Here is a 26,645-nt window from a genome sequence, read left to right as displayed (position 1 = left end):
ATTTTATCACTTTTTCGTCAATTTTTCGTCACTTTTTTGTCACCTCATCATTGTTTTCGTCTTAGTTCTGTCGCTATTTTCACACCTTTTTCCCAGAAGCTTTTGGATTGGGGTAAAGCCAAACTGGAGAAAAATGTGCTCGGTTCAGGTGGGAGTTAAGGGGTTAACAGCTTTACCCAAATCTAAAAGCTTCTCGACTGGAGCCCACAGTTTATAGAGTAGCGCCTCATTTGAAAGCTAAGACCAACAAATGGATCAATGGTTGGTTCTGATGGAAAATGTGCTCGGTTAAGCGGGTGTTGGGGAATAACCAACACCCAAACTTCTCCTCGTTCTTTGGGTTCAAAGCTCAATAAATCGGTGAGGAATTAGATTTGTGTGGATCTTATGGAGCGACTGAAGGCGAGATGATGTTAAAGTTTAGTAAAACATTAGTTTAATAATCATAAAGTCACTCCATCTCTTACCTCTTATTCCAAAGCCTGAATCCGGACTGGTCTGGTCTCTTTATACTGGGCTGGTCTGGTCTCTCTTTATACTGGGCTGGTCTCTCTTTATACTGGGCTGGTCTCTTTATACTGGGCTGGTCTCTCTTTATACTGGGCTGGTCTCTCTTTATACTGGGCTGGTCTCTTTATACTGGGCTGGTCTCTCTTTATGCACTTCCAGCCGGTCTTCAGGGGCTGTTGAGGGTCCTGCGGGTCCGGACCAGCCTGAGCTGAGTCTTGTCCATGTTTGGAGCTGATCTTCGGGTCTTTGTGGTCGGCTCCGGAGCTGATACTGATTTAGACTTTGGTTTAATAGACCTGGGAGTTCTGACATTCCTCAGAGCGAGGCTGTGGCTGCAGCTGCACTGGAGAGACGGGCTTTATCGGGGGCTAAACCCGGCTCTTTGGCGACGAAAGGGCCCCTCACAGACCTGGAGATGAACTGGTCACGGAGACGTCCCCTGGAGATGAGGCGAGTCTCCAGGTCTCGGTGTTTCCATGCAGTCCATGATCCAACAAGGACAAGGGGAAACACAGGGGTCTAAATACACAGGGAACAGGGAACGGGTGAAACACATTAGGGCGGGGCAGGTCATCAACACAGGGGACAGAACAGACGTATCAAAATAAAAAGGACAAGGACAGGGACTAGAACACTAAGACTATATCCACACAGACAAAACACTCTCCTCTGTGAGCCTGGAGCAGCTCAGTAAACGTGAGCGTCCACATGGGTCGACTCAGGTCTGTGATTCATCCTCCAGGCCTGTGTGAGGCGCTGTGACGCTAACACAGATAATAGAACCGGATGTAGAGGCGCATGTGCAGAATGTAAACAGTGGAAATGAAAGTGAAGGATTTAGGATCTACAGAGGAGACGAGGAGGAGAGTTTATTCTTCTGTCAGTCCAAAAACACAGACTGACTCGTGTTTTTCTACTTGTCACCTGTGGCTTGTGGACGGCAGTGGAGCAAAGAGGGGCGGAGTCAAACCATCATAGATCCATGAGGAAAACTCAGCATAAGGTCAGTAGATTATGGATCAGACTCTGGAGCTGTGATGTCACGTAAACGGCGTTTTGAGATCTTTCCTCTGGGACCTGGTTTGGAGAATGTTGGTTTACAGAAACGCCCAAAACGCCGGCTCGTCTGGACGATACTCTGGACTGATAAAATATCTTTGCGTTCGGTCCTCAGCTGGACTTCATATGGACAGGACCTAAACAAAACCACGGGGAAACAGAGCGTGGACAGACAGAACCGTGACACTAACTGTAGTACAGTAGGAATAGTGGACGCTCTGCTCTAGACTTCCATCCACACAAACAAGGAGCGAGTGGGACCTCTTTGGATCCAAGAGATGACTCAGGTGTTATTGTCACTGACGGACGTCCATCGAGGCAACGATCTGTGGAAACAACACCTGGGAGATGATCCTTCGCTGTAAATGTCAAAGAGAATATCAAAGAAACAAAGTGTTCAGAAACTGGCCCAGGATGTAAACCAGGGGTGCCCAAAGTGGGGCCCGAAACAGTTCTGTTGGCCCGCCAGAGAGTGACCTACTTTTGCGCTGAGTGTGGTCAATACTTACTCTCTTCCATTCATTCTCAATGGTAAATATGGGTGCAGTACACTTTTTGACCACCAGAGTCAAATTGGGGGCGCTGTTACACTCCTTTTGGAAACACTGTTGTGGTGTCTTGGTATTTATCAATTACAGAGCGTTGTAGCATCAACTTTCACAGTTTTCCAACTTTTATTGCAAAGCCTGTTGACGTCAACAACTGTATATGTTAAAAACTGACTTATAAAAGAATTGATGCTGAACTGACACTTTCAAAATAATCTATTGTGGCATTTTCTTTGAGTTAACGAATGAGGTAAAGTCACTGTAGGTGCTGCAGATACAGGTGTTTTTTTTTGCACTAAATTGCTACAATTGTTGGTTTTGTTTAACTAAAACTAGGCTTTTGCCAAAGTTACCATTTGTTTTAATATAGCATGTTATTTGCATAGATAGAATCAAATGCAAATGTGGGCTATCGAAAACATTAAAAGTAAATAAATAAAGTAGCTTTGTAATTTGTAGTTTTTATAATTTGTTTTTCGTGCTTGACATCACTGTGTTTGGTCCGCGACTCACAGGCCCTTTTTCATTTTGGCCTCGGAGACAAAAAATTGGGCCCCCCTGGTGTAACCAGATTAAAACCCCTCAGGCCGTGTCGTAAATCTGATCCTCTGTGTGACAAAGTGATGTCACTGTTCTGACGCTCAGGTCCAGGTCCAGAAACTAATGTTCAAACCAAACCTGAGACCTCAGACCTGAGTCATGTTGACTGAATAATCACCTTTAACTTGTTCATGTAAAACCCACAAAGTGACGCCACACGGTCCACGGTTTGCGTTTTTATTAGATCCGTGTTGAGCCTCATGCCGTTTCCATGCCACAAAAATAAAAACTGACAAAACACTCACTCAATAAATAACAGGAGCCGTCGACTCGGCGACACATTCACAAAGAAACAACAGCGTCGTTTGGTTTGAAAAGTCTTTTCTGAGGCCACGTTTCCCAGCAGCGCATTCCAGAGGAGACAGATGTTCACACCCGTCACATCTGGATCTGAGCGGCTTTTGTGAAGAGACAAGGGTTTATTTCTGTTATAGAACTGTAGACCAGTGGTTCCCAACATGGGGGGAAAACAGATGGATTACATGTTTCTTAAAGTCTGAAGCAGGAGGTGACGTCTGTGAAACTGTGGCAGTGAAGCAACTGGTCAAAATACAAAAGAAACATTCACAAGGCCGTTTTTATCGGGGTCACGCCTGAAACAAAGGGTTGAGAACCACTGCTTCAAGCAATGCCCTGGAAGAGGTGTTTCCTTGAATAAAAGCAAAAACATGGAGTTAAGTGGTTTCATTTGCCTTTGAAGTTCTGTCTAAAGCAGAAGCTCCATGACTTCCTTCTTCACTTCTCAGTCTGTGCCTGAAGAAACAAAGAGCTCACTGTATTTAGCGTCATGTTACTGTCACTCATGTCTGACCTAAAGTCCTGAAGAAAGTCACATTTACAGTGAGGAGGTTGGGAGGGCGCCCCCTGGTGTCCAAGTGCGTCCAAATGCCCGGAACATAACAGGACCCTGACGAGGTTAACTCAATGTTACTGCTTTTATTCAAGGAAACACTTCTTACAGTGTGGAAGCTAAAGTTACAGATGCACCGATCCAGCTTTTTGGCGATACCGATTCTGACCGATGTTCGATACTTTACAGAATCCCCTGGGTCCGAAACATCTCGTTTATAAACTGTGATGTCACTGGAACGTTCGGGATCTTTCTGACTCTGAATATTACGGCTGGGACTGGTTTGCAATATATCACAACCTCTGACCTTCCACCTCAACTGAGCACATTTTCTCCACTTCAGCTTTACTCAAATCTAAAAGCTTCTTGACTGGAGCCTGATTTGAAAGCTAAGAACTACACAACGGATCTACGATTTTTCCTCGCTATCGCTGTGTTTTTGTCGCCTGCTTTGCTTTTTGTTTCGTTTTTTGAGGGTTTTTTTTTCAAGAAGCTTTTAGATTTGGGTAAAGTCGAACTCGAGAAAAGGTTAGTTAAGGTTAAATCCACATTTGGTTCAAACAAAGGCGCCTAAATACAAAGCATTAGATTTCCTTTCCAAACAGCGTCAGCCAAAAGAAGCATCAGATGTTTGGAATCGATCCCTGAAACTGTATTTTTCCTGGATCGGCCTCGATCTCCGATATCGGCTCTGGATCGGTGCATCTTCAGCTAAAACACCCTGATGTTCTCTCTTCATGTTTTGTGTGGAGATCGTCCACACTGCACATGTTTGAAACTCTTTCCTCTGATTGTTGGAGCTGGTTTTAAGGCGAAAGCAGCGAAAATGAAACACACACAAAGCCGTGACGTTCCTCTTCTCTACTTTACACATGATTATAAAACACTGTTTCTGCACGATTGTTCCGGGCCGCTTCCTGCACCGAGCCGTCGTCATGGAAACGTTACGTAAGCGGATAAAAATATAGGTCTTTAAATAAACACCGTCCTCTTCGTCGTTTATGAAAATACAGCGTCTGAGAAGAAGAGCTTCAGTTTCCGTCACACGTTCTGCTCCTGGACCAGGTTCTTCTGGAACATGGTCTGAGGTCAGACCGAACATCTGGATCATCAGGTCACAACAGGGGGGGGGTTTAATAAACCAAAACTCTGTGAATGAGTAAGACTAGTAAAGCTGCTCGAGTGAGAAGAAGCAGCTCCGCACCAAACATCGATCAGATTAAAGGACTGAGACTCGCTGGAGACTCCAGGTGCTGCTGGAGAACAGGTTTGAATTCAGCTGAGACTTTTCCAAGTATCCGACAGGTCTCGGAGACACTGCAGGGACGTCACAGAAACGTCTCGCAGGTTGAGGACAATAAATAGTTTGATTGTCCCCGTAGTGAAATGTGTCCTCTGCAGTTAACCCATCCTTCGATGGCGCTGGGGTGACCCGTAAGGAGCCCGGGGACCCGTCTCCATGATGTGGAGCCAGGCTGGCGGTCAGAATCACCTGGCTGGAGGATTCACCTATTGTACATGTTTTTAGTGGTAGGGGAAACCGGAGTACCCAGAGGAACCTCCGCAGACACAGGGAGAACATGCAAACTCCACACAGAAAGGCCCCGTCCTGGTGGGAATCGAACCCGGGACCTTCTAGCTGTGAAGCAGAGGCGCTAACCACTGTGCTACCCGTGGTCGCTACATTGCCACAGCTGCTTGAGACTGTGGAGACCTCTCGGAGACTCCTCTGAAATCAAACCTGTTGGTTTCAACCGAGACCTGGAGACTCGCCTTATCTCCAGGAGACGTCTCAGGGACATCTCTGTGACCAGCGGCAACTTGAGTCTCCAACTAGTCTCCAGGCCGGTGAGAGAGGAGCAATCAGTGCAGGTTGTGGAGATGTTGCAGAGACGTTTCCTGTCAGAGCAGTCTCTGCAACATCTCCTCCGGTGAGAGAGGCCAGAGGAACCTCACAGACAAATCTATCTCTTTATGTTATCAGGTTAGAACTAGAATGAGTATATTTTCTGTAAAAAGAATCATCTCTCCTCATCCGAAGTGGAGACAGGACAATCAGCCGTCAGATGAACGTGTCAGGTTCTCCAAAACATAATGGTACTTCTTTCCTCTCGTGGGAATGGATTAAAGGCGTCAGATCTGACCTCGGGCTGAGAAGAACATCTTACATCCAGAGATCCAGAAGCAGAAGAGGTGACGTTATTCAGCGTTTCCGATAAACAAACTGACCTGTGGAAGCTCCAAGCCCTCTGTGAACTCTTTATCTTTAGCTTCCTGTGTCTTAAAGGGACAGTGACCTCATTTAGTTTTAGCCCTTTTAGAATTAAAGCCTGGAAGATTCTGGAATTTCAAAAAGAACCGTGTGCTTCTACTAAGGATATACTATATATTTACTCCACAATGTCTACAAAGGTCCTGCACGTACTTGATAAAAATATATTTGAAGTTTTTAGTATATAAATTGTACAGCGGGTTCAGGACGTTTTCACACCCCTCGGTCTGACATTTGCAGGTAAACCTATAAAATCTGACTTTTCAAATGATGAATTATGTCTAAAAGTATTGACACGCACAAGGCCGGATTTAAGTAAAATGGGCCCTGGGGCTTAAGTTTTTTTCAGGGCCCCCCATATACTTATTTATTTTTATAGCGCCTGAACAACATCTGCTCTTATACTATATGTCTGTCTGTTGGATTTCTCTCTCTCTGCAATGAAACGATAAATTAATAAGTACTATTACTACTAGTACTCGCGGAAGAACCTTTGCTACTGGTAGGGGGACACATTTAAAAGGGGGGTCTGGGGGTCCTCCCACAGAGATTTTTTTTATTTTAATGGTGCATTTTAACAGACCAATAGGTACATTTTTTTCCCAGTGTCAACGCAATCAAAATGGCTCTGACCTTGTTTAGACCTGGTTTATACCCAGATTAGTCTTGGTTTAGTCCCGGTTTAGACCTGGTTTAGTCTCGTTCTCATTATGCCCAGGGGCCCCTCAACCTGCTGGGCCCCTGAGCTTAGCCCTTGTAGGCCCCTGCATAAATCCGGCCCTGTTCATGTACGTTTACATGAAGCCTGCACCTTTCAAATAAAGTGGTCGTTTTGGGTTTGAATATATTCAAATTTTTCCCATTTTTAAATAAAGTTTAATACTTTTATCTTTAGTGTCTTTTTGTTGGGGAGTTTATGCAGAATTTTTACCGTGAGAAAATAAACGTCTATCATCATCGTAAGGACGGCCACATAATAAAGCATAGGTGATTAAAACGGGTGTGAAAACCCTCTGAACCCACTGTACGTCTTTGTAAACAGTCGTTTGGGCGGGAAGTGTTTATCAGTTAGCTTTGTTAGCATCGTTAGCATCGTTAGCATGGTAGCGTCTTCCATCCAAAAGCCGTGAGACACTTAGCGCGAACAGTACGAGAGCGTTAGCTTAGGCAGACTGTGCGGAGACACGCGCGCGAGTTCAAAATACTCTTTTTTTTTTTCCGACTTGTACAAGAATAGACTTCGAAAAAAACCTACAAACTCTTGAGGTACGAGACGAGACGAGTCCAGGTACAAAGAAAGTCCAGGTTACAAAAATAGAAATCTCAGGCGAAACGCGCCTCCACCCGCGGAGCCAAAACGGCGTCCGAGGAGCTGCGGCGGTTTCGCGGAATCGTCTTTGCGTGTTCGTAGGTTCGTGTGGCGTCGCGGCTAATCCCAGGAGCCAAAATGGAGGACAGCGGTGGTAGGATCTGCTGTTTTCGGTAAATATCGGCGTAACTTCTGGTTTTATCCACGTGAAGCAAAAACCGGCACAAAGTTCGACGTCTTCTCGAGAAACTAGGGCTTAGAAACCCCGCCTCTCGCCCCCAGCCCTCCGGCGACAAAGTCTCAACTCGTCCCTCGTCACTGACTGGCGGGCGTGGAGGCAGGGGGCGGGACTAAGGCGGGCGTGGCCGAGCTCTGGTACGACCGCAGGAGGACCTTGTGTTTGGTGGCGGTCACGTGGCGCCGCTTCTGCTGCTCGGAGACGAACTCCTTGAGCCGCGTGGTCGTGAAGGTGAGAGTCTGACGCCGCAGTCGCATCAGGTACGCGTCCTGCAGCCACGAGTTACTGAAGCAGTCTTTGATGGACGGACGCGCCCTGAGACATAAGAGAGGAGGGGGGAGGAGGGGGAGGAGGGAGAGGAAGGAGAGGAGAGGAGGGGGAGGAAGGAGAGGAAGGGGGAGGAGGGAGAGGAGGGGGAGGAAGGAGAGAAGGGAGAGGAAGGAGAGGAGGGGGAGGAAGGAGAGGAGAGGAGAGGAAGGAGAGGAGGAGGAGGAGGAGGGGAGGAGGGAGAGGAAGGAGAGGAGGGGGAGGAAGGAGAGGAGGGGAGGAAGGAGAGGAAGGAGAGGAGGGAGAGGAGGGGGAGGAAGGAGAGGAGGGAGAGGAAGGAGAGAAAGGAGAGGAAGGAGAGAAAGGAGAGGAGGGAGAGGAAGGAGAGGAAGGAGGGGAGGAGGAGGAAGGAGAGGAGGGGGAGGAAGGAGAGGAAGGAGAGGAAGGAGAGGAGGAGGAGGATGGAGAGGAGGGAGAGGAAGGTGAGGAAGGAGAGGTGGGGGAGGAAGGAGAGGAGGGAGAGGAGGGGGAGGAAGGAGAGGAAGGAAAGGAAGGAGAGGAGGGGGAGGAAGGAGAGGAGGGGGAGGTGGGGGAGGATGGAGAGGTGGGGGAGGGAAGAAAGACAAAGTGAGATGCAGAAAGGAGTAACCGTCTTTAGCCACTGCTGTCTCCCACAAAGGAAATGCCCATATTTGGATTACAGCGTCATCTCGTTCACAGCCTTTCATTCAAAGGTAAATATGGATGCAGTGCACTTTTTGGCCACCAGCGTGAAATTGGGGGCGCTGTTTCACAAAGTTAAGGAAACACTGTTGCGGTGTCTTGGTGTTTTTCAATCACAGACCGTTGCAGCCAAGGCTGTGGGAACCCAGGGTGCTGAGAGTGCTACAGCACCCCCTGGTGGACAGTTTACGCATTACAGGCAATATTAAATGAATAGGAAATAAGCACAGAAATAGCGTTTTGGGGGCAATCTTGTCTCTCAGCACCCACTAGCCAAAATACTATACTACATTAATACTAAGATGTTAAGGAGAAACTATGCTCTTCAGTTGGGTGTAGAGATAGAGTTAAAGTTCTCACCAGGGGTAGCTACAGAGGATCTTCTTGAGGAACAGAGAGGCACTTTGGGACACGTTCTGGTAAAGCTTGGACAGGTCGAACTTCGCCGCCTGGATCCGCACTTCGGTCTCCTGAGGGTCCATGTCCAGGAACGGGGACCTGCCGCTCAACCTGCAGACACAGACCTGGGTCAGACCCGGTTTGGACCTGGACCAAACGGAACCTTCATTCTGATTCAAAGACTACTGTAACAGAAGTCTTTGGGAGAAAGGCATTCTTCTGTAGAGGCTCCAAGAAGTGGATGTCAGGTTTTGCTTTCCCTCATCTTGCGGTGTGCCACAGGGCCTCGTTTTAGGTCCACCATTGATCTACTGTGTGTTGAACTTGGAATGAATACTGAAAACATCTCTTTTCATTACTCCTGAATTCGGTGTGGTCCTAGTTAATTCCTGGCTCAGTCTTTGTTTGTCAGTCCGGTTCAGTCCTGGTTTAGTCCTGGTTCAGACTCACATGATAAACGTGAGGACTCCGATGCTCCAGATATCAGCCGGAGGACCCACCACGTCCCCCTTCAGCATCTCCGGAGCTGCAAGACAAGGAGCAGGAGTGATTCCACTGATTTCATCTGCAAACTGCTGATCTCAGTCAGAAGTACATACTGTAGAAAATACTCGTATTCAAAGTAGAAAGTATAAATGTGTACTTGTACTCACACATGTACTCCAGGGTGCCGATGGCGGGGCTGAACTGCTTGAGGAACAGGGGGTTGAAGGACTGGGCGCTGCCGAAGTCGATGATCTTCACGGTGTTCATGAAGGTGACGATGATGTTGTCGGGTTTGATGTCCAGGTGAAGGATCCTCCTCGTGTGGAGGTAATCCAGGCCCTGGAGGATCTGCACCACGTAGGTCACCACGTCGTCCTCCGAGTATCTGAACCTGGAGAGAGGGGAGTCATGTATGAACTAAAGAGAGGGGAGTCATGTATGAACTAAAGAGAGGGGAGTCATGTATGAACTAAAGAGAGAAGAGTTATGTATGAACTAAAGAGAGGAGAGTCATGTATGAACTAAAGAGAGGGGAGTCATGTATGAACTAAAGAGAGGGGAGTCATGTATGAACTAAAGAGAGAAGAGTTATGTATGAACTAAAGAGAGGGGAGTCATGTATAACCTAAAGAGAGGGGAGTCATGTATGAACTAAAGAGAGGGGAGTCATGTATGAACTAAAGAGAGAAGAGTCATGTATGAACTAAAGAGAGGGGAGTCATGTATAACCTAAAGAGAGGGGAGTCATGTATGAACTAAAGAGAGGGGAGTCATGTATGAACTAAAGAGAGGGGAGTCATGTATGAACTAAAGAGAGGGGAGTCATGTATGAACTGAAGAGAGGGGAGTCATGTATGAACTAAAGAGAGGGGAGTCATGTATAACCTAAAGAGAGGGGAGTCATGTATGAACTGAAGAGAGGGGAGTCATGTATGAACTAAAGAGAGGGGAGTCATGTATGAACTGAAGAGAGGGGAGTCATGTATGAACTGAAGAGAGGGGAGTCATGTATGAACTAAAGAGAGGTGAGTCATGTATAACCTAAAGAGAGGGGAGTCATGTATGAACTAAAGAGAGGGGAGTCATGTATGAACTAAAGAGAGGGGAGTCATGTATGAACTAAAGAGAGGGGAGTCATGTATGAACTAAAGAGAGGGGAGTCATGTATGAACTAAAGAGAGGGGAGTCATATATGAACTAAAGAGAGGTGAGTCATGTATAACCTAAAGAGAGGGGAGTCATGTATGAACTGAAGAGAGGGGAGTCATGTATGAACTAAAGAGAGGGGAGTCATGTATAACCTAAAGAGAGGGGAGTCATGTATGAACTGAAGAGAGGGGAGTCATGTATGAACTAAAGAGAGGGGAGTCATGTATGAACTGAAGAGAGGGGAGTCATGTATGAACTGAAGAGAGGGGAGTCATGTATGAACTAAAGAGAGGTGAGTCATGTATAACCTAAAGAGAGGGGAGTCATGTATGAACTAAAGAGAGGGGAGTCATGTATGAACTAAAGAGAGGGGAGTCATGTATGAACTAAAGAGAGGGGAGTCATGTATGAACTAAAGAGAGGGGAGTCATGTATGAACTAAAGAGAGGGGAGTCATGTATGAACTAAAGAGAGGGGAGTCATGTATGAACTAAAGAGAGGGGAGTCATGTATAACCTAAAGAGAGGGGAGTCATGTATGAACTAAAGAGAGGGGAGTCATGTATGAACTAAAGAGAGGGGAGTCATGTATAACCTAAAGAGAGGGGAGTCATGTATAACCTAAAGAGAGGGGAGTCATGTATGAACTAAAGAGAGGGGAGTCATGTATGAACTAAAGAGAGGGGAGTCATGTATGAACGAAAGAGAGGGGAGTCATGTATGAACTAAAGAGAGGGGAGTCATGTATAACCTAAAGAGAGGGGAGTCATGTATGAACTAAAGAGAGGGGAGTCATGTATGAACTAAAGAGAGGGGAGTCATGTATAACCTAAAGAGAGGGGAGTCATGTATGAACTAAAGAGAGGGGAGTCATGTATAACCTAAAGAGAGGGGAGTCATGTATGAACTAAAGAGAGGGGAGTCAGGTATGAACTAAAGAGAGGGGAGTCATGTATAATCTAAAGAGAGGGGAGTCATGTATAACCTAAAGAGAGGGGAGTCATGTATGAACTAAAGAGAGGGGAGTCATGTATGAACTAAAGAGAGGGGAGTCATGTATAACCTAAAGAGAGGGGAGTCATGTATGAACTAAAGAGAGGGGAGTCAGGTATGAACTAAAGAGAGGGGAGTCATGTATGAACTAAAGAGAGGTCAGTCATGTATGAACTAAAGAGAGGGGAGTCATGTATGAACTAAAGAGAGGTCAGTCATGTATGAACTAAAGAGAGGGGAGTCATGTATGAACTAAAGAGAGGGGAGTCATGTATGAACTAAAGAGAGGGGAGTCATGTATGAACTAAAGAGAGGGGAGTCATATATGAACTAAAGAGAGGGGAGTCATGTATAACCTAAAGAGAGGGGAGTCATGTATGAACTAAAGAGAGGGGAGTCATGTATGAACTAAAGAGAGGGGAGTCATGTATAACCTAAAGAGAGGGGAGTCATGTATGAGCTAAAGAGAGGGGAGTCATGTATGAACTAAAGAGAGGGGAGTCATGTATGAGCTAAAGAGAGGGGAGTCATGTATGAACTAAAGAGAGGGGAGTCATGTATGAACTAAAGAGAGGGGAGTCATGTATGAACGAAAGAGAGGGGAGTCATGTATGAACTAAAGAGAGGGGAGTCATGTATGAACTAAAGAGAGGGGAGTCATGTATAACCTAAAGAGAGGGGAGTCATGTATGAACTAAAGAGAGGTCAGTCATGTATGAACTAAAGAGAGGGGAGTCATGTATGAACTAAAGAGAGGGGAGTCATGTATGAACTAAAGAGAGGGGAGTCATGTATGAACTAAAGAGAGGGGAGTCATGTATGAACTAAAGAGAGGGGAGTCAGGTATGAACTAAAGAGAGGGGAGTCATGTATGAACTAAAGAGAGGGGAGTCATGTATGAACTAAAGAGAGGGGAGTCATGTATGAACGAAAGAGAGGGGAGTCATGTATGAACTAAAGAGAGGGGAGTCATGTATGAACTAAAGAGAGGGGAGTCATGTATAACCTAAAGAGAGGGGAGTCATGTATGAACTAAAGAGAGGTCAGTCATGTATGAACTAAAGAGAGGGGAGTCATGTATGAACTAAAGAGAGGGGAGTCATGTATGAACTAAAGAGAGGGGAGTCATGTATGAACTAAAGAGAGGGGAGTCATGTATGAACTAAAGAGAGGGGAGTCAGGTATGAACTAAAGAGAGGGGAGTCATGTATGAACTAAAGAGAGGGGAGTCATGTATGAACTAAAGAGAGGGGAGTCAGGTATGAACGAAAGAGAGGGGAGTCATGTATGAACTAAAGAGAGGGGAGTCATGTATAACCTAAAGAGAGGGGAGTCATGTATGAACTAAAGAGAGGGGAGTCATGTATGAACGAAAGAGAGGGGAGTCATGTATGAACTAAAGAGAGGGGAGTCATGTATGAACTAAAGAGAGGGGAGTCATGTATAACCTAAAGAGAGGGGAGTCATGTATGAACTAAAGAGAGGTCAGTCATGTATGAACTAAAGAGAGGGGAGTCATGTATGAACTAAAGAGAGGGGAGTCATGTATGAACTAAAGAGAGGGGAGTCATGTATGAACTAAAGAGAGGGGAGTCATGTATGAACTAAAGAGAGGGGAGTCATGTAAGAACTAAAGGGAGGAGAGTCATGTATGAACTAAAGAGAGGGGAGTCATGTATAACCTAAAGAGAGGGGAGTCAAATACAGTCCAAGCCCTGCATGATCTGGTCGTCCATAGAGGTGGACAATATGTCGTCTATAAGATAATACGCTTGATGACTTTAAAACCTCACAAACCGTTCTCTAACCAGAAAAGCCCACTGATTTCCAGACAGACCCAGAGGAGGCCCTATTGTGCATGTTGTGGGTGGTTACCGGTCGATGAGGCTGTGCAGCAGCTCCTTGCCGCTGCAGTACTCGGAGATGAGCACGAGGTACCGCGGCGTGACGTACGCCTCGTGCAGCGCCATGACGCGCTCGTGATGCAGCGACTTCAGGATGTCGTACTCCTGCAGCACCGACTGCTTCGTGTCCGCCTCGTACGGGACGATCTTCGCCATGAACAGGTTCCCCGTGGCGTTCTCCCGGCACTCGCGGATCACGCCGAAACGACCCCTGAGAGAACGGAGGGGGAAACAGGGTCACAAGTCGGGCTTATTGATGATTCTGCAGCACCGTCTGAATATTCTTACTTTACTTTTTCAGAGGAGATTTTGGATATCATGTTTCATTTCAAAACAAGCTAATTTTTTTTTAAATTCCACACTCAGTAAATCAGGTTGGGTAATAGGTATAAAAAGACTCTGACAAAATCATTAAAATATTGTTCAGTTCAAGACAAAAAGTTTAAAGTCTGTAGGAGTTGCTAAACTGGAGATACTGTCGCACCAATGTGAGAAAAATGCATTTTGAGAAAATGACCCTTGAAATTTCAATTACCCAAATAACAAAACATCGTGACTTTTACCAACAGTGTCTCACCTTAAAGGGACTATATAGAGTTAAAAAATGTTAAAACTAAATATTTTCCTCCCCCTACATCAGGGATGCCCAAAGTGGGGCCCGCCCGGCGAAACAATTCTGTTGGCCCGCCAGAGAGTGACCTACTTCTCCCAGTCATTCTCAATGGTAAATATGGATGCAGTACACTTTTTGACCACCAGCGTCAAATTGGGGGCGCTGTTTCACTCCTTTTGGAAAGACCGTTGTGGTGTCTTGGTATTTATTAATCACAGAGCGTTGTAGCAGCAACTTTCACAGTTTTCCAACTTTTATTGCCAAGGTTGTTGACAACAGTATATCACAGTGGCCTCTCGGACACTGCAGGACCAACTGTTTGGAAGGTTTTCTCTGCAGACGGAGCCTCTCCCCAGAAAACCTACAAAACAGTGGATCCTGGAGTGTTGTAGAGACCACTGTGATGGAAAATAAAGGTGCCGCTGGGTCACTACGAGGTCAAATACGCACAAATATCAACTTCTTTCTCAAATAAAAAAGTTGCATAATGCACCTTTAAACTATTTCCTCGAGACTTTTGTCGGTGTTCCCTCACCTGGCCTTCTCGTCCATGAAGGTGTAGGGTTTCTGGGGCACTCCCTGCCTCAGGCCTCCCTCTCCCGGAGCCTTGGGGAGGAGCGGCGTCCTGCGTCCCGACGGGGTCATCCTGCCCGTGGGGGTGACCCTCCCGGAGGGCGGCCCGCGGCTCTCTGCCCCGCCCTGCAGCACCGGGGTCAGGCTCTGCACCACCACCACGGGGGGCGACACCACCACGGGGGGCGACACCACCACCGGGGGCGACACCACCACCGGGGGAGACACCACCACGCTGGGCGGAGGGGCGGAGGAGGCCGGGGCGGGGGTGGAGCCGGGCTGGGCAGGAGGCGTTTTCCTGGAAGACGCCGCCGGGATGTACATGGGAACTGAAGAGATGGGTTTGCCTGGAACAAGAGAGAGGGAAATATTGTCAGAAACTTGGCACCATTGCAGCAGAGGGCGCTGTGTGCATGTGTGATTTAAAACCTCAGATTCTTTTTCCATCATTTTTTTGTTGGGTATTCAACTCATTTTTGTCACTTTTTTGTCATTATTTTGTCCATTTTTTTTATCAGATTTTTGTCAGATTTTTGTCAGATTTTTGTCAGATTTTTGTCAGATTTTTGTCATGTTTTTGTCATGTTTTTGTAAATTTTTTGTTATTTTTTTTTCACATTTTTGTCATTTGTTTTGTCATATTTTGCCACATTTTGGACCTTTTTTTGTCATTTTTTGGTCACATTTTTGAAATTTTTCTATCAAATTTCACCTTTTGTCATATTTTTTTTATTTTTTTTGTCAAATTTTTGATATTTTGTTGTCAAATTTTTGTCAATTTCTTGTGACATTTTTGTGACATTTTTGCCACTTTTCCATCAATTTTTCGTCACTTTTTGTCAATGTTTTCTCACTGTTTTGTCACATTTCCATCATTGTTTTTGTCTCAGTTTTGTTGCTATTTTCACAGCTTTTTTCCAGAAGCTTTTGGATTGGGGTAAAGCCAAACTGGAGAAAATGTGCTCGGTTCAGGTGGGAGTTAGGCGCCGCAGGTGAATATAGTGTTTGGGCATGAAAAAGAGCATTAATAAACATTACATGTGACTTTTGCCCGTATAAACCCTACAGAGCTGATCCAATAGAAAGACTCCGGCGTTACCTATGACGGGAGGAGACGGCGAGGGCGACGGCGGCTTGGTGGTGACCGGGCTTCGCGGTTTGGGCGGCACCGCGGGAGGAGGCGCCAGCTTGGGCTTGGACACGCTGATGCTGAGGGTGGACTTGGCGACGGGCGGGGGCTCAGAAGGTCCGGCCGGAGGCGGAGAGGAGGGAGAGGAGGGAGGGAGGGCGGGGGAGGGAGCGGCCGCAGGGGAGGGAGGAGAGGGAGCGGCCGTGGGAGACGGCGGGGAGGGTTTGGGTGGAGCAGGTTTCATCGGGGGAACCGTCATGGAGGACTTCACCACGATGGGGGCAGCAGCAGAGGGCGCTGTCTTCACCACGACCGTCGCTGTGGATTTGGCTGGTTCTGAGGAAACAGGAGAACGTGAGGAAGAGCGGGCGGCAGTTTTTTAAAAATAGGTTTTGTAAGAATGTAAGTGTGAATACGAACCTGTGGTCTCGAGCTGCACGGCCGCAGACAGGTTACTGTAGGGGCCCTGTCCGGCTTTGTTCACACAGGCCACCCTGAACCGGAAGGCGCCCCCTCCTGGAAGGTCTGTCACGTTGTAGTAACAGTCGGCCACTCCGGTCGCTACGATCAGCCAGTTACTCTCACCTGAAGTCACATTTATTACAGTGTTTTATTTGTCCGTTAAAGTCAGATAATACCCTGCGTTAAAAATCAGTTAAAGTAGTTTTGATTATGCTGAAATTTGATTAATCTATGCCCATAAACCTTTAGAAAATGTTTGTTCAATTATAAATATTGCAGGTTTTTTTCAATGTTATATTTGTAATTTGATATTTTACATTATTTGCATTGGAGAATTTGAAATACACACTTGTTAAACATCATGTGCATCATGAGACTTTTGCTGCCTGCTCCTGTAATGGGGACATATTTATTCAAAACAATAGAATTTCGAGTGGTTCAAAATGCTATAGCAAAAAGCATAGGAGACAAAGGACAGCCCTGTCTGGTTCCCCTGGAAAGGAGCGCCGTAAACCACTTTTCACTCACCAGCCATGAGTCCAGTCCTATTCAAAAGTGACTAGTTAATAGGTTGTGTTAATGTTCTAGAATGTGCTGATACAAATAATAGGATTGTGAACAAGTTTATGCTTATTTGCCCTTTGATTGTACTGTATTTTCCCCTAACATACAGAGTAATGATTGTTGATGTACTTTTTAATCGATTAAGCTCATGATGATGATTAATCAATAATGGATTCATCATGAACATCCCTAATATTCATCTTTTGGCTGGAAGTCCTTTCGAGAGACTAACCTGTTAAAGCGTTGAAACATTACTTTTGTCTCAGATCTTGGATCTTGGCGTTTGGTCACTTTGAGCCCCGCCCACTCTGAGTCTCTGTGATCTGATTGGCTTCAGAGTCAGATTTTAGGTCAGACACCGAGAGTCACAGTAACATGACGCTAAATACAGTGAGCTCTTTGTTTCCAGTAAAAAGACTGAGGCCTCATTGCTCTTCAGTCACAGACTGAGAAGTGAAGAAGGAAGTCATGGAGCTTCTGCTTTAGAACATTACACTTCTGCTGGATGTAACAATAAAAGACTGAAATTCTAGTTTTCCTTCATAATAAGTGTGAATAATCCTGTATATAATTAAAATATGAGTTAATTATTAATAACTCTCATTCTACAAAAACAAACCCATGTCACTTGTATCTGCTGTAGAGTCATGTTTGTCCCGGTTTCTCTGAGTCGTGGTGCAGCAGGACTGATGTGGACAGATGTTACAGAAGAAGCTCATGAGGTTCATTTCTTCAACAGTTACTATAGTAACTATTTTCTCCAAAGTAAAAGTAGATCTACCACAGTCCTGTCCACATCTGTCATGGTCCACCAGGACCCACCACGACTCACACATGACCTACAGCAGATCAGATATATGGAGATTTCTTCAACCTTCATAAGCATCAATCATGGGTTTGTTATTGTAATAATTTCTCCTATATTTGTTGTTTTTACCATATTTGAGTTAGGGTCCAACTGCCTGGGCCAAATTGTTAAGACGGTTGTAAATGTCAGCTGTAGTTATAAGTTCCAGACTTACTTACCAACATGGGGACTAACTAAACTAAACTGACCCCATTTCATTCAGTCCAGTCGATGATACAACCTTTTCTATGATGGATTCTCCCTGGATGAATGAGAGCCTTCACAAACATTTATTGGGGATAAACTTTTGTTGGTTTAACCCCAATAAACCAACAAAAGTCAAAGTTCCACCAGTACGTTTCTTCAGATGTGTATTAGAAGTTCACTTTAATGGATGAGAGTTTGTGTTTCACCCACAGGGGGCGCTAACCTCCTCCTGTATAAATGCATGACCCTCACCCTCCGCCCGGCGCTCCAGGGAGTACGTGCACGGCGCCATCGTGTCCGACGGCCTCCACAGAACCAGCGCCGTGTTGTTGTATTTCTGAGGGATCTCCGGCGTCCCGGGACGGTTCGGGAGACCTGCGATCACACGGGGGTCACAGAGGTCACGGGGGTCACGGAGGTCACAGGGAACATACTGCAGCAGAGGTAAAAGCATCGTACGTGCGAGCGAGATGGTGCAGGAGCTGGACACGGCGGCCAGGGGGTTCGTGGCCACGCACTCGTACACGCCGGCGTCCTTCTTGGTGGTCTGCATGATCATCAGCAGCTGTCGCCCGTCCGGACACGCGATCATGTTCATGCGGGCGTCGATCTCCAGGGGCTTCTTATCTGCAGGTCAAAGGTCAAAGGCTCTTAATGACCTGTAGCTACATTCCTATGGCCCCAACGGAAAACTAATCTGTGCAGTTTATTTCTTTAGATTTGCAAACCGAGGAACGACGGAAGTTTCAATATTCAAAACCACAAACTTCTTAATTATTTCAAACGTTTTGAAACAAAATCGTTAAGAATTTTAGCCAAAAACTCAAACTGAATCAAACCTGCGGAGTAGAAAAGGTTGAGCAATGTCACAATTTTCCAAGAAATCGGGATTTAAAGCCCCTTATGAGAGACCGACAGGCCCGGTTTAAACCATGAGGCCGTCCTTCTGTCCTCCCACCTGTCGGAGGCGCCATAGGGGCTGGTGCAATGTGATTTGGGCAGCCCAAATTACATTGCACCAGCCCCTATGGCGCCTCCTGCAGGTGGGAGGACAGACCACCTGCAGAACTGTACAAAACAAGCAACATTTGAGCAGTAAAAAAAATATCAGCCCAAACTGTAACTGTAACTGTAACTGTAACTGTAACTGTTCTAGGCCATAATTTGGGTATTTTTGATGAACTTACACAATAAAAACAGTTGATTTCCAACATATCTTGATATAAATCCAGTTGGAATCCAATTTTAAGTTTTTTTAGTAACACTTGGGGCTTATTCTTTTGGTTCAATATATTTAATGGTTTACAATGTCCTGCCCAAACCTTGAAAAGTGAATGAAACCACATTATTTCCAACCTTACATCTTTGCTGACAGAATGGTTCCAGTGCAATGAATGGAAGATTGACATCTTTATAATGACTCATTGGCTGGGAGGCTAGTGTGCATGTTTTAAGCTGAGTAAAGCGTTTCACCTTTCATCCAGGCGATGTTGGGGTGGGGGCTGCCCGCGGGGAAGCAGCTCAGCGTCACCGGGTCTCCCTCCAGCAGGACGTGGTCTCGGAGTTTGATGTGGAAAACTGGAGGAAAGTCTGGAAACAAACCAAACACGTTTAAAACAACACACACTCTCTCTTCAGTGTCCTGGATTCATTAAAGGGGGGGGGTATTATGCAAAATCGACATCATGTTATTCTGTCACTTCCTCATTAAAAACATGGCTGAAGTGTTGCCTTGGCACATTCACGTATTTTTGAGTAATCTGTAAAAACTCTGATGGCGGCCATTTTAGGGATAGGTTTGCCTGAGTCCTCCTAGGAACGCCCCCACCTCCTGGAGACGCCTCCGAGCTTTCGTCACCAGCCGAGTAACCAACCACTGCTCCTCAGCAGAACCTCCTCCCCACTGATGCCACAGACAGCGTGTGGAGGGGGCGTGTCTAAAGGCTCAGAGGTTCTTAAAGAGACAGAGGCCTATTTCAAGACATTCACTACAGCCATTTTGAGAGAGCAATTTTATACAAGGCAGTTATTCTAATTTACTGCATTTACAGACCAACAGAAGGTTTGTCATCATTGTAGTGTGATATAGACTGGTGCTATGGGACTGAAAAAAGCAGAACACCCCCTCTTTAAAAAATCATGCACCAAAAGCAAAGAGTGCAGATAAAAGTGTCATAGACAGAAGAGCCGTTTTCAGTCTGCATTTGAACATTGTCACTGTCCTACATGTGAAAGGCAGTAAGACAATAAGATCCCCCTCCCGTCCCGACGCCTCTGACAAACTGTGTATATAAAACAATTTAACAGTGACATGAAAGCCGTACCTGAGGCCAGTTTGTTGTACTGCCGCGTCCTCAGCGCAGAGATCTCACGGCTGATGGCGGAGGGAATGTCCGGCTGAGACACGGTTTTGTCTCTGCGTCCTCTGGTCAGACCCCAGCGATCCCAGCGGGACCTGCGCTCCTCTGGAACCCCTGGAAACAGACAGCGCAGACTTGTTACTACAGGAAACTAATAAATACAAATGTGTGGATCTAAAACACTCAAAGACAAACCTTCAAATATTTAACGTTTTGCAAAGACATTGACCAATGATTGAGTGAAATCTTGGATATATATTCTGTTATAACCTGCAGTTATAACAGAAGAGGAGCTTTGCCCTTTAACGCTGACCTTTGGTGGAGTCGAGCGACTCGGACGAGGCTCCGTTGGCCGTCTGCTGAGCCAGCTGGTTCTGAGGCGCCAACTTCACGCCGCGGTTCTCGGAGGTGGCGCGGCGCAGCATGGACAGGATGGGCGTCCTCTTCTGGTCCTTCTCCTCTGAGACCTTCCTCTCCTCAGAGTAACTGCGGATCCGTGTGGAGATCCCGGCCACGGTCGACTCGATCTTCCTCCTCATCGCCAAAACCGGAGACTCGTTCGGCTTCTTCAGCTCCTCCTTCTCGGCCGCTCCGTTCGCCACGTCTGGACCCGGAATAAAGACATTTATAAACATCAAGAGGCAGAATGTCTAGTTTATCTTTGAGGACTTTTCTTCTCTCTTCTCAAAACCGTCCACATTCTTAAAGCCCATAATCCAACATGATATCGGCTCAGAGAGATTTATCAGGCCGTGAATCTAACCTGAAAGTTACTCCTAAAGAAGCCCATAGTCTTCTCCAGCTCTAGACCTGGATTTCATTGTTACTATTTCATTCTTACAGAGACATCATTTTCAACACTTCAATTTACAATTATAAAACATAAAAAAAAAAAAGCTGAGGCTCCAGAATGATGCTTTAAGTGCTTCTCTCTGCAGGAGGATTGACTCCAGGTGCTAAGTCCTGGAGGTGTTTTATAGATGTGTATCTTCTAAGTTATTAAAGATGAAATGGGAGTGGATCCTGTGACCTACCTCCGTCGACCTTGCCCGTCTCCGCCTCCTTCTTCTCCTGGGACCCTCTCCTCCCGAGGGTCCAGGAGAGCCTCCTCCGCGAGCTGTCCTCCTCCTTCTGCTCGCTCCTCTCCATGGACGGCGTTCGCTTCAGCCTCAGCGACAGCCTCTTCATGAACCCCTGGTCCTTCTGCGCTTCCCTGAGATCCTGCACCGACTTGGACCTCTCCTCGATCCTGCGGGACCCGAGCTCCAGCGGGGCGCCGGTGGGACTGGGCCTGTAGATGTCCTCCCCCGCCTCGTCCTGCTCCGTCTGCTGCGGCTTCTCCTCGTTCCTCGATCTCGTCAGGAACTTGAAGCTCCTCGTGAGCGACGACTCGCGCTTCTTGAACCGCGCCTCAAACAGCTCCTCCGACGCCACGTCCTCGAAGTCGCCCCGGTCCGGCTGGGACGTGGCGCCTTGTCCCGGACCTCTCGGTGGACTCGGCTCTTTCGGGATCGTCTCTGGGGAGGCGACTCTGGCGAACACGGCGGGATGCTCGGTGGTGGACACGCCGGCTCGCTGCGTTGGCGTCGCCGCTTGCTGCTCCTTCTGCAGACTGGGCGGGACTTGGACGGGCGTGGAGGGCGGTAACGTCCCGTCGCTCGCCGGCTGCACCATTATCGTCTGCATGATGCTGGCGTAGGCCGACGTCCTGCCGTCCGGAAGCACCGTTTTGGTCGGGGAAGACGGCTCCACGTACGAAGCGGCGTCGTCCTCCGGGGCGTTGGGATACTCGTCGGTCGGCCTCACTAACACCGAGCTCGTCGTGATGACCATCTCCGCAGGTTTCGCTTTGAACTCCTCACTTTCCTTCTCAGCATTCTCTTCCACAACAGTTGCACTCATGTCTTCTTCCTTTGGCTTGTCTTCTTCCACACCTGCTTCTTCCACCTCCATTTTGGGAGCGCTTTCTTCCTTCGCGTCAGTCTCGGCGATGGGTTCTTCGGAAATGCTCATGTCCTTCTCTGAAAACCCGCTGGTGCTGGATCGCTCGTCGAAGTTGCTGTCCGTGGCGGTTTTCTCGCTGACCGCCTCGTCCTGCTGCTTGGGCTCTCTGTCCAAGAACGACTCCTCGCTCTCCGCTTTGGCCGGGCTCTCCTGCCTGTCCGTGGACTCCGGCGTCGGCGTCGGCGAGGGTTTGGGCGAGGGCTTGGGCGAGGGCTTGGGCGAGGGCTTGGGCGACGGCTCCCGCGGCGTCACCGGCCTGGAGTCGAACTTGACCTGCTCCGTCAGCGAGGACATGGAGATGGCCTCCTTCAGCCGCCGCTCCTCCACCGTGGCCAGCGGGATCTCCAGCGGCGCGCCCATGCGTCTGTGCAGCGCGATCGGCTCCTGGTCGCCCTGGCTGAACGAGGCGCTCTTGCGTAACACTTTGGCTTTCGGCGCCTCGTCTCTCGGGGAGTCGCTGGACGCCGCCCTCGTGAGCGGAGGCGGAGCTAGCCTGTTCATGCGATACCTGTCTGACGCCCTTTTCTCGTCGCCCATCCCTAACGTTTCCAGCAGGGGGCCTCGTAAGCCGCTCATCTTGTTGTCCACGGAGCCGCCCCGGAGCAGCCGCTGCCGCATCAGCTCCAGCTTCAGCGCGTAATCCTCCTGACTCATCTTCGGGCTCGCGCTGCGCCTCGGTAACTCCATGGACACGGCCTTCTTCAGGACCCTCCTCCCGTCCTCCTGCGGCGACTCGCTCTCTCCGGCGCCGCCCTCCTCCGGCGTGATCTTGAGCAGCAGAGCGCTGTCGGCCGAGCCCCCGCGCCTCAGCTCGCCCCGGCGCCGGCCCGTGTCCGGCTTCTCCGAGTCCACGCTGGACCCTCGCTGCAGCGGCTTCCTCTGCAGGGCGGCCCTCCGTATGAGCTCCGCCTCCTCCTCGCGCTCCTCCCGCTCCTTGGCGTCCACCTCCATCGGCTCCTCTTCGATCTTCCCGTACTTGCTCCCGTTTTCTTTGCCCTTGTCCTCGTGCGTTTGGATCTCGTTCAGCGACACGCGGGACCCGGAGAACTCGGTGTTGAGCGGCATCGGGATGAAGGGCAGCTCGTCGATGTCTTCGTCCGAGTCCGAGGAGGAGGAGGCGAGGGCGGAGCCTTTGGCGGCGTGCTTGGGCACCGCGATCGAGATGTGGCTGGAGGAGTCGTTCAGGAGCTCAGGGATGGAGCGCATCACCATTTTGGATTTGTAGCTGATCAAAGAACGCTGGAAAACAAACATAAAGTCAGTTCAGCATCAGCGTCGACGTGACTCACTGTGAGGGAACCCTGGCTCTGTCCTGGTCTGTTTTGGATTCAAACTTCTCAGTGTGTTACGGTGGTGAACACTTCACCTGCACCGTGCATCCAGTGACGTTCTCTACTCAGTTCCATGCGACAGCTGTGATTGGTTCAGCTACAGCCGCCAATCACAAACCTGTCTCCGTGTGTCCAGGCCCTCCCTTCCCCGAGACACTTCCACTAGTCCCTCAGGGAAGGCATCTTTAGAAGTTCCTTCAGGAGAGACTTGGAACTGTGGCTTTCACACAGACTCTCCCTTGTCCCACGGAACAGACACGCCCCTTTATCGTGACAGCCCCGCCCCTAAAAATCACTAGATGGAGTGATTCCTATTCATGTGTGACGGTCAGAAGCTGTGTACGTGGACCGCCTTCGACACCCAGAACCCTACGGTTCCCTCTGTGGGTGGTGGGTCCACAAAAGGCCGAGCCGGGTTAGGATGAGGAGCTCAGAGTAGAGCCGCTGCTCCTTCGCGTGGAGAGGAGCAGCTGAGGTGGCTCGATGCCTATGGTCGCCTCCTCAGGAGGTGTTCCGAGCATGTCCTATTCACCTTATTCCGGAGGCTCGCGTTGGCGCCGCCATGAATTGTGCCCGCCCCTTTTCTCCTATGTGTTAACATGGGGCCGGAGAAGTCCATATAAAATCAGTCCCTACATGAAAACAAAGCCGTTTTTCGGGAAACGCTGCAGTGTCGACATGTCGGTGCAAATGAACATTGAACATTTTACACAAATCAATCGACTAAACATCAGATTTGAGCGGAGTTTTCCGTTTAAATGAACGGGCTTCGTGCTCGACCGGAAGAGTCTGGACAACGAGGTGCCGAGACAACGCAAAAAGAGGCAAAAGTGGGCGGGGCGGAATAAGGTGAATAAGAGCGATCGCGATGTCGTCACATCCGTCCGTGGTAGGCATTTTACATTTTCATATTTGACAAACATTTTATTAAAATCCTATAATCAGCAAAAACAATGTCCATAAACAGGGCATTGCTTCTCTTGTGCTGTAACAGATCTATTATTTTATAAAACCGAGTTAGAGACCTGTCTGCATCAGCTGTTGCCTACCATTCACCAAAACATCCGGCAAAAATTGCGGAAGTAAACAATAACAGCGATCGCTCGTATAGCAGGGGTCTCCAACCTCTTTTACCTGACGAGCTACTTCTACACAATATGAACATCGAAGAGCTACTTATGTTCAAAAACACATGAAAATTGCAACTTAGGTGGAGTTCACCCAGAAGAATTACTTGCCAAAATGGTATTTCAAAGAAAGTGACTTGAGTTTAGTCCTTATACTTCACTGTATTGAGCCAACTGAACAAACAGAAAATGTACCTAAAAAGCGTGTAGAGATGTAGAAAGTCTTTGGCGAGCTATCTGGAGAGGCTTGGCGAGCTACTGGTTGGAGATACCTGTCCCATAGGGAGGAGGACCCAGGTGGCCCGGTGTGGCCTCGGGGTCTGAACAGCTGGAGGAGGTCTGCGTGGATCGGGAAGTCTGGGCATGTTTGCTCAGACGCTGCCTCCGCGAGCCGACCCCCGAAAAACAGCGTGCTGCACTTACTTTACCTCTTGAAAGTGTGTGTGCTACAATAGTCAGACTGGTAAATGAGAAGGTGAGTAACAAATAAATGACCCCCTTGTGTTTGTGTGACGTGGGGCTGGTAAAGGGAGGTGTTGTTGGGTAAATATAGTCTCCTTGTTACTAATGTGGATATTTCTTTCTTCTTTTCTCACCTGCCATTTTCTCCGAGCCACAAACTTCTTCAGAGCTTCGGTGCTGATCGCCTTTCCTTTACTCAGCGTCTGGAGCAGAGTCATTATTTAGAATGAACTGTATTTTAGAGGTCATTTCAGAGGGATCTCACCTTGAACCACGGGTGTCTGAGGCACTCCTGAGTGTCCGGTCTCCTGAAAGGACAACAATAAGGCAGCTTGGTGAGTATTGTCCACTCAGCTAAATGTATTTCTTTCGTTCTGACTCACAGCGTGTCCGGCACCAGCAGTTTGATGATGAAACCTTTGGCCTCTCGGCTCAACTCGGAGAACATGTTCTCCTCAAACGCCACGTTGTAGTTCCTGATGTTCAGCACCGAGATGCGGTCGTTCTCCCCCGCGAACGGAGACACGCCCGTCAGGCTGGGGAAAGGTCAATATACATTTTAAACAGTATCTGCTACAGCTGAAGTTAGCCTGTGGTCTAGTTTGATTCCACAATACTGCTTCCTTTGCCCCAGTAGAGTAAATAAACTGTCTCACCAGAGATACGCGATGACTCCGATGGGCCTGAGGGTAAACAAACGCACATTAGCGAGACGTGAACTCTGCGTTAGATCCTCTAAACGAGTGTAAACGTGGCCAAGCGTCACCAGATGTCTGTGGCTTTGGAGACCGGGCTCTGGTTGACAATCTCCGGGGAGACGAACTCGGGCGTGCCGTATCTGCAGTACTGCATCTCCTCCTGGGAAACCTCCACCGCGTTCCCAAAGTCACAGATACGCACCTGGTCAGTGTGGGCGTCGGCCATGAGCAGGTTATCCGGCTGAGAGGAGAGAGGAGGAGGCGGAGCTTGTTTTAGTCACAAAGGAGACGCTGCAGCATCAACATCAACATCAACATCAACATCAACATCACACCTCTCCTTTAACGTCTTAGTTTTAACTCACAGTAAAAACAGCCCAAACTCTCTCTTTACGAGGTTTATTCTCTGACGTTTTGTCACTTTGAGCCAGAGATTTATCCAGGAAGTAACTCTAACATTTGGCAACAGTTTGGAAAAGTTTCTAACAGTTTGGGAAATTGTGTAACAGTTTGGAAAGAGTAAGCTTGCAACAGTTTTTTTTTTACATTTTGGAATAGTTTTGAATTTTTTTGAAATATTTTTGAAGGGAAAAAGTACTGAGCTTTGAACCTCACTAATGGGCTGATTTCCGCCTGGACAGTAAACCAGACGCTGTCCTTCCTGTCCGTTATCTCTTCCCATTAAAAATGAGCAGGTCCCACAGAAATGAAGCAATAGCTTAAGATCTGGTAAAGGACAGCGAGTAAAAGTTCAGATGTGACGGAGCAGGTTAGAAAATATGACATGAGACGTAACGACTTCACTGGAGGAAACTCCGTGTTCATAACGTGGATGTTTTTGTCTTGAGGCTAACGCGGCTAACGCGGCTAACGCGGCTAACACAAAATAAAAAATAAAACTAGCGCAAAGTTTAGAACGAGCCTGTGCAAAAAAGAATCGTCCTGTTAGTAGTTTGAATAAT

At 47.8% G+C, this 26,645-nt stretch overlaps 1 protein-coding gene across 1 annotated transcript in view; it reads right to left on the bottom strand.

Annotated features, from left to right (window-relative positions):
- Positions 1 to 7,431: 7,431 nt before the first annotated feature.
- Positions 7,432 to 26,645, bottom strand: part of spegb (striated muscle enriched protein kinase b) — a 46,907-nt gene continuing 27,693 nt past the window's right edge. Inside the window, exons 26-44 of the mRNA XM_079563005.1 lie at positions 25,752 to 25,924; positions 25,642 to 25,668; positions 25,369 to 25,521; positions 25,251 to 25,293; positions 25,120 to 25,188; positions 21,096 to 23,304; positions 20,375 to 20,650; positions 20,026 to 20,175; positions 19,175 to 19,291; positions 18,161 to 18,328; positions 17,954 to 18,076; positions 16,042 to 16,206; positions 15,592 to 15,957; positions 14,455 to 14,839; positions 13,278 to 13,517; positions 9,429 to 9,652; positions 9,226 to 9,301; positions 8,737 to 8,886; positions 7,432 to 7,701 (exon numbers count right to left, since the gene is read on the bottom strand). Coding sequence (XP_079419131.1) covers positions 7,464 to 7,701; positions 8,737 to 8,886; positions 9,226 to 9,301; positions 9,429 to 9,652; positions 13,278 to 13,517; positions 14,455 to 14,839; positions 15,592 to 15,957; positions 16,042 to 16,206; positions 17,954 to 18,076; positions 18,161 to 18,328; positions 19,175 to 19,291; positions 20,026 to 20,175; positions 20,375 to 20,650; positions 21,096 to 23,304; positions 25,120 to 25,188; positions 25,251 to 25,293; positions 25,369 to 25,521; positions 25,642 to 25,668; positions 25,752 to 25,924 — 5,352 coding nt within the window. The 3' untranslated portion in view covers positions 7,432 to 7,463. The remainder of the gene's footprint in view (positions 7,702 to 8,736; positions 8,887 to 9,225; positions 9,302 to 9,428; positions 9,653 to 13,277; positions 13,518 to 14,454; positions 14,840 to 15,591; positions 15,958 to 16,041; positions 16,207 to 17,953; positions 18,077 to 18,160; positions 18,329 to 19,174; positions 19,292 to 20,025; positions 20,176 to 20,374; positions 20,651 to 21,095; positions 23,305 to 25,119; positions 25,189 to 25,250; positions 25,294 to 25,368; positions 25,522 to 25,641; positions 25,669 to 25,751; positions 25,925 to 26,645) is intronic.

This window comes from Gobius niger (assembly GCF_951799975.1).
Source record: "Gobius niger genome assembly, chromosome: 9".
Taxonomy (NCBI): Eukaryota; Metazoa; Chordata; class Actinopteri; order Gobiiformes; family Gobiidae; genus Gobius; species Gobius niger.
The sequence above is the reverse complement of the archived record's forward strand: the minus strand, read 5'-3'. Positions and strand labels throughout refer to the sequence as shown.